Source organism: Lactuca virosa, chromosome 2 (genome assembly GCF_052849685.1).
Source record: "Lactuca virosa cultivar CGN04683 chromosome 2, Lactuca_virosa_CGN04683_v6, whole genome shotgun sequence".
NCBI lineage: Eukaryota > Viridiplantae > Streptophyta > Magnoliopsida > Asterales > Asteraceae > Lactuca > Lactuca virosa.
Window position 1 is genome coordinate 189334220 of NC_136427.1, and position 7653 is coordinate 189341872.

General features: G+C 35.2%; 1 protein-coding gene across 1 annotated transcript; it reads left to right on the forward strand.

The window, feature by feature from the left end:
- Nucleotides 1-3932: 3932 nt before the first annotated feature.
- Nucleotides 3933-7399, forward strand: LOC145156684 (ras-related protein RABH1e-like). Its single transcript, XM_079075966.1, has 5 exons — nt 3933-4136; nt 4792-4862; nt 6353-6441; nt 7029-7140; nt 7228-7399. The coding sequence occupies exons 1-5, from the start codon at nt 4020-4022 to the stop codon at nt 7367-7369; spliced, it is 531 nt and encodes a 176-aa protein (XP_078932092.1). The 5' UTR covers nt 3933-4019; the 3' UTR covers nt 7370-7399.
- Nucleotides 7400-7653: the final 254 nt, after the last annotated feature.

Here is a 7653-nt window from a genome sequence, read left to right on the forward strand (position 1 = left end):
TGAGCTCTCAAAGGGACTGTAAAGAGGCTGAAGGAGGCTTGTGATTCTTTAAATAGGGTGCAAAACCCCGGAAATTAGGGTTTCACCCTCCAGCTCCAACTCGTCAAGTTACTCTTCCGACTCGGCGAGTTGGTCACTTAAACACGTGTCCCAACCCCGCTACTACTCGACGAGTCAGGGCATCCAACTCGTCGAGTAGACCTTGAAACTTGAACATTAAAGCCACAATATTAATACCTGAGAATCGGGGCGTTACAATTCTCCCCCACTTGAACTAGACTTCGTCCTCGAAGTCCGCTGCGATGAACAACTCCGAATAGTGCTCTCGTATCTCAGCCTCCGGCTCCCAAGTCCACTCGGAACCCCTCCGATGTTCCTACTATACCTTTACCAAAGGTATCTCCTTGTTCCACAGAACTTTCGTCTTCCTCTCCAGTATGGCCACATGCCTCTCAACATAATTCAGCCGTTCATCAACCTGAATGTCATCCAATGATACTACTGCCTCCTCATCCGACATGCACTTCCGCAATTGCGAAACATGAAAGGCGATGCGAAATCCAACCGACCCTTTTCCAAAGGTCTATTCTACTTGCCACTTTGCCAACCTGGCAAAATCCTGATGATCCAAAGTATCGTAAACCCAACTTTCCCTCTTCCTGAAGCGAACCCTTTGTGCTGACAGGATAAAGCGTCCTTCAGCTCCCAAAATATCATACATGATCAACCAGCTAACAAGTACGAACACTCATACCTGGCCCAATCAGCCTCGGGCTGGAATACCAGGCATGCCTACGACGGGTCCAGACATCCCTAGGATGGAATACCCTCGCATCCCCACAGATGTTTGGCCCAATCAACCCCCGGGTTGGAATACCAAACATATCAGGTCCAATCAATCATAGGGTCCAGTCATCCTCAGGATGGAATACCCTAGATTGGAAAACCTCTATGACATGACTCGGGTCTACTCATAACTTGAGATCCAAGGATCTATCCTTGCGTCTCATCTACCATCCTCTGATTCGTCACAACCGAGTGCAAATCCCCCAAATCTCAACAATACATCCAATCCGAACGCGCTCCTACCAGTGACATAACCAACACAATCTTTATGCCCACAGCCTATGACTGGGATGTCATTACATGGTCCTCAGAATAGGTCTGGATTGCCTCTGAGACCACAACATGAGCCTGAAAACCATAAAACTCAGGTGACATTCTAACTCTGCTGGAACGTCTAAGAGGTAACGACTCGTCAATTGGTTCAACTGGAATTTCTTCCTCAGGTTGAGCCATAGCATTTTTAGAGGTTCCTTCGTCGTTTGACTCTTGAATTTCTTCAAGATCAGTTGTACTCCCACTGTCCTCTTTGCATATGAGCTCTCTCTCGCGAAAGACTCCCCTTCGTGCTACAAAAACCACGTTGTTACTAGGTCTATAAAACAAATATCCAAAGGACTTTTGTGGGTAACCGACAAAAATACATCTCCCACTTCGAGGTTCAAGCTTGTCGTGAGTCTTTCGTCTAACGAAAGCTTCACAACCCTAAACCATGAGATTGGAAGTGAAGCTCAACTCATCATGGAACAAACCATGTTTAACAGGGTTCGACTACGCCTCTCAGCCACACCATTAAGTTGTGGTGTAGAGGTGTCAATTGTGAAACTATTCCACATTCCTTAAGGTAGTCATGGAATTAGATACTAAGATACTCACCACCTCTATCAGATATGAGCATCTTGATCTTCCTGCCCAATTGATTCTCGACTTCTTGTTTGAACTCTTTGAACTTTCAAAAGGTTTCTAACTTATGCTTGATTAAATAGATATAGCCATATCTACTATAATCATCAGTAAAAGTCACAAAGAATCGATTTGCATACCTTGTGGTGGATCTGAAGGGCCCACACACATCTGTGTGTATGAGATCCAAAAATCCTTCACCTCTTTCACAAGAACCAATGAAGGGTGATTTTGTCATGTAAACAAGATTCACATGTATCATCCGACCTTAAGTCAAACAATTCCAACACTCCATCCTTTTAAAGTTGGGCGATGCGTTTCTTGTTGACATGTCCAAGACGACAATGCCACAAGCATGCTTTGTCTAAACCATTAGACGAATCAATTTGTAAAAAACTATTACCTAAGTTGTCTACAACCATCACAGTTTCATACACGCAATCACAAGGTAAAGCTTCAAAATAAAATACACCATTTCTAAAAGCAGAAATAGATCCATTCTCATTATTGAAAGAATATCTAAAACCTTGTTTATATAAAGCATGAAATGAAATGATGTTTCGTGTCATCTATGATGAGTAGCAATAATTATTCAAATCCAAACATAACCCACTACTAAGCACTAAGTTATAAACTCCAATCTAGGTAACAGGTGACGATCGCCTATTGCCCATGATCAAGTTCATTCTCCCTTGCTCCACATCCTCACTTTTTCTTAGCCCCTGCAAATCAGAACAAATGTGAAAACCACATCCTGTATCAAGGACCCAAGAATGAGAATATGATGAGTTTTTAGATAAGATAGTGTAAATACCTGCCGAGGTTGGCTTCAACTTGCCATCCTTTATGTCTTTCAAGTACTTAGGGCAGCTTCGTTTCCAATGCCCTTTCTCGTGGCAGTAAAAGCAAGTAGCCTCTTTAGGATCAGAGGTGGGGGGAGCATCAGAACTGGCCTTTCCTTTTGGGTCTATTGCTTGAGGACCTAGCATGGTACTTTCCTTTCCAACTCTGTTTAGGAGGACCTTTCCTCTTCTTCCCTTTTCCATGCTTAATGGCCAAGACAGGAGCAGCAGTAGGGGTGGAGGCAACACCTTTTCCCTTCTTTCCTGCTTCAACAGTTTGGAGGAGGTTCTGAAGTTGAGCCAATGTGGTCTCTTCGTTGTTCATATGACAAGTTAGGATAAACTGATCATAACAACTGGGCAATGAGTGAAAGACTATATCAACAACCAATTCCTCATCAAAGTTCACATTCAGCTTTAGCAAGCGCCCCACGTATCGTTGCATTCTTTACACGTGGCTACTGAAGGACTCTCCATCTTTCATCTTGCTAGTGATGAAGGACTTTACTACCTCATACTTCTCTTGACGAGGTCGTTTATGGTACTTTTCCATCAAGTCCTTGTTTATCTTTATGTCCAGTAATCCTCATAGAACCTTTGGAGCTCAGGAGTCATAGTAGTCATCATGATGCATGCCACTTTGGTTGCATCATTGTAGTGCTTCCTATACTTAGCTAGTTTTGTGACAGTAGCTTTGGTTTCATCAATCTTGAGAAGTTCCTTTTCGAGCACATACTCATTGTCCTCGAAACGTAGAGCCATTTTGATGTTACGCATCCAATCATTATACTTAGTGCCATCAAAAGTAACCCTCGAGTAGATGTTCAAAAGCGAGAATTTGTTGTTGTTGGAGGAACAAGAAGCATCGTCAGGAGTTGACATCTGAAAGAGAAGAAATACAAGTTTTAGCTTAGATAGGAGCCATGTCCAAAATTCAAAAAATAGACTGAAAGTGCAAATTTGTGTAAACCACATGGACTAAAACTATAACTTTCTATTAAATTAAATTAAAGTATAAAAAGAATAAAACTAATAAGAACTCTGGGTAAAATAGCAATTTAGATTAATTTGTAAAAAAGTGAAAACATAAGGACCATTCATGCAATAAACTTAAACCATAGGAACTATAATCATAAAAAGTAGGAACCTGTGATTTTTTTTATAAAGTACGGAGACCATATATGTAATTTCGTCAATCTTTCTTTGCAAGTCATTAAACAAGAAATCATGAGCGAGGTTTAAGCTTGTCGTCTGAATTCGTGTAGTTGGCGCTTTTTTTCTCCCACTCATATATATAAACTAATTGATGATCAAACCTTATTTTATAATTCATCTTCTATCTCCTCCGAATTTCCATCTTCTTTCACATTTCAGTTTTCATCAAAAATTTGAGATCTGATCGCTTTGATCGTGATTTGAAAGAACTCATCAATGGCGGGTGTGTCAACCCTTCTCAAATACAAGTTAACAGTTTTGGGCGATAAATCCGTCGGCAAAACCAGCATTATTACCAGATTTATGTATGACAAATTCGACAGCACCTATCAGGTACAGTTCAGCCGGATTCATGCTATGTTTTATGGTAATCATATGTGGATATTATTTAGACATGTGGTTCGGTTGGAATTTGGTTATTGGATCAGGGTGTACTTGTTTAGAATTGAGGTTAGATTGATAAAAACTGTGTACACAAAATATTGCAAGAACAATGGCCATAAACAAATAACCTTGAATCTTAGTTTATATTATAAGTTATTTCTCATTTTTTAATTATAAGAAGAGTTGAATAAACATGTTGATAGTTTGATTATGGTTCCTGTAACAAATTATTAGCTTATGGATCATGGGTCAGGTTAGATCGTTAGCATATCTGAGCATTGAATATATGCACCACTTACTAGTGATGAGCATCAAAGCATGTGTTCTTATTACTATAAGGTTAACTAAAGATCATACATGAGCCCTTATATATAATTTTTAAATTTAGTCAAGGTCTCATGGATGAGTTCATGAGAGACTTACAATATGATATGTTACGGGGTTTAATTTTTTTCCTATAATATGTGTTAATTGGAGAGGTTAACTAACTTATCATTGCAATATTGGATATTTAGATGAATAATTTCAAGCATACAGGCTATGCAGATTAATCTAGAATAATTCTGAAGTTTGTTTCTCTAAATTAAGGTGTTTAATACTGCAGCGTACAATTGGCATTGATTTCTTGTCGAAAACAGTGCACCTTGAAGATTTTCCAGTTCGGTTACAACTTTGGTATGTTCTTAATTAATTGCTAGCTGTTTCTATTAACTCGCTCACTTATCATTTATATATGTAGTAACTAGACGAATTCCCGCGCGTTGCGCAGCGAAGATTAAAAATATATTGTTAAAATATTGAAAAATATATGTTTAAAATGGTTATGTTATTGACATTAACTTTGAGATAATATTTTTACACTAATATATATATATATATATATATATATATATATATATATATATATAATCTCAATTATTTTGAACAATAATAATCATTGATATCAACCCACATTCCTTATTAATAGAATTAAATATAATTATCTATTTAGTATTATTTTTAACAATTATTATTATTTATTAATTATATTTTTACTTATGCGATCATTTTCTAATTTCAATAATGATGTTTATTTAAAATACAATTTATTTATAGCTAAATGTAATTTATAATTTGATGTTATTATCATTTAAAATTGTTATTCATTAATTTTAAACCACTTATTATTAATAATAAGTTAAAGAAGACTTTTAAGAAACACTTAATATTATTATTAAAATGTGAAATATACACTAAATAATAAAGTGATAAGATAGACAATTTGCATTTCAAAAGAGACTTGCATGGATAATATGACATATCCATGTAATTTGATTTTATAATTTATAATTATTGCTTATTAGTTTTAAAACCACTTGTTATTATTAATAAGTGAAAGAAACTTTTAAAAAACACTTATTATTATAATTAAAATGTTAAACATATACTAAAATATAAAGTGATAAGATAGACAATTTGCATTTTAAAAAAGGCTTACATGGATAATATGGATAATATGACATATCCATGATTTTTAATTAATTATTGTTTTGAAGCAACATGAACATACAAACATGTATACAATAGTTAATTAAATATTATATATATCACCTTCCATAACATATGATCGATAACATGAATCTAATCTAATTTACATTAAAATTTCAACCACAACATACAATGATATTCTTAAAAGAATACTTAAATCAAGAAAATACAAAAAAGAATTAGTATATAACAAACTTACAAATTAAAAACTTCAACATAATAACATGGTTCGAAAAATTGTTCAAAGCCCTCAAACTAACACAAAAAACTTTAAACGTGTTTTCTTTGTGAATTTTGAATGTGATTTGTATTTGTGTCTCAAAAAGATTGACCTTTTTATAGTAAAGTATTAATTAATTGTTTATTAAATATATTATATAAGTTATAAAACCTTTGAATTGTTAATCATTATTTAGAGACTTTTGAGTGGTATTCATTAAAATAGGAGGTTTCAAATGCATGAGGTGTTTGCAAATTTTTATGGGGGTTTCAAATGCATGAGGTTTAAGGAAAAATGCTAGCTTTATAAGTATGTATGATGTGGATGTGTATTGGGAGATTGTGAGTTTGATCAACAAGTATATGAAAATAACCTTTACATTGAATACATTATTTCACTACATCTAAACACATTTCAGGGATACTAGTGGGGATGAGAGATTTAGGAGTCTGATTCCAAGTTATATTGCAGATTCATCATATGTACTTATTGTGTATGATGTTACCAGTAAGTGGTAGCACCTACCTCAACAAGTATTACATGTTTTTTTAATTTATAAGCGTCACAATATCTCCAATTTATGATTGGGAATTGGACCGATATAGTCATTTCTTGGCGGCAAATTTCAAATTTTAGACATAAAAAATCGTATTTTCACATATAGACATGGATTCCGCAAAGCATCTTCCAAATGCTCCGCGGAATCAACTTAGTCTCCGAGGAATCGATGTGAATTTTTTTTTATGAAGAACAAATCCACAGAGCTACCTCCGAGGAATGGTTCCTCGGAGGTAGCTCCGCGGAATTGTTCTTCATATATATATATATATATATATATATATATATATATATATATATATATATATATATATATATATATATATATATATATATATATATATATATTGCACCACATCGATTTCTCGGAGATTAAGTCGATTCTGCGGAGCCCTCGAAAGGTGTTCTACGGAATCCATGTCTATATCTGGAAATACGATTTTTTATGTCGAAAATTTGGAATTTGCACCAAAAAATGACTATTTGTAGCATATCCCTTTATGATTTTAAAGTTACCCTAATTTGTTGCATTTCAGATCGAAAGTCATATTTGAACATTTCAATGTGGATAGAGGAAGTGCGTACAAAGCGAGGAAATGATGCGGTTATAGTCCTTGTTGGGAACAAAACCGACCTTGTTGACAAAAGGTGTGTCATTACTTTTTAATCAGATTAAATTTATCAATTTAAGATGGCAATTTTTTTTGTTCATTACCAATTTTGGTGGTCAAACAGGCAAGTATCAATAGAAGAAGGAGACGGTCAAGCTCGTAAATTCGGGTGTATGTTTATAGAAACTAGTACAAAAGATGGATTCAACGTTAGGGTAAAAATCTGTAAAATTCTGTCACGTATGAAGATATGCCAGCTTAGATAGTTATGCTAAATATATATGGGATTTCTTACTTTTATCAGTTTTAACTTAATAGGGTTATTGTTAGAGAAGTCTTAAATTTTTTTTCCTACATAATGAAAATCTTGTTAGGATCGAGACACGAAACACACGACTCTAAACACACGCACAGCTCACGAAAGAAAACAAGAACACAAGGATGAACACGAGGGATTTAACGTGGTTCGGTCTTTCTCTAACCTACGTCCACACGAGGGTAACTAGGAGTGTTTATTTCTTCTTCTATGTGTTATCAAACTACAGATACA

What these genes read in the sequence shown, in the direction of transcription:
- LOC145156684 (XM_079075966.1), top strand. Translation starts at nt 4,020, where the DNA reads ATGGCGGGTGTGTCAACCCTTCTCAAATACAAGTTAACAGTTTTGGGC. An exon ending in AATTCGACAGCACCTATCAG is followed by an intron (nt 4,137 to 4,791) that starts GTACAGTTCAGC and finishes TTAATACTGCAG; the next exon opens with CGTACAATTGGCATTGATTT. An exon ending in TATTGTGTATGATGTTACCA is followed by an intron (nt 6,442 to 7,028) that starts GTAAGTGGTAGC and finishes GTTGCATTTCAG; the next exon opens with ATCGAAAGTCATATTTGAAC.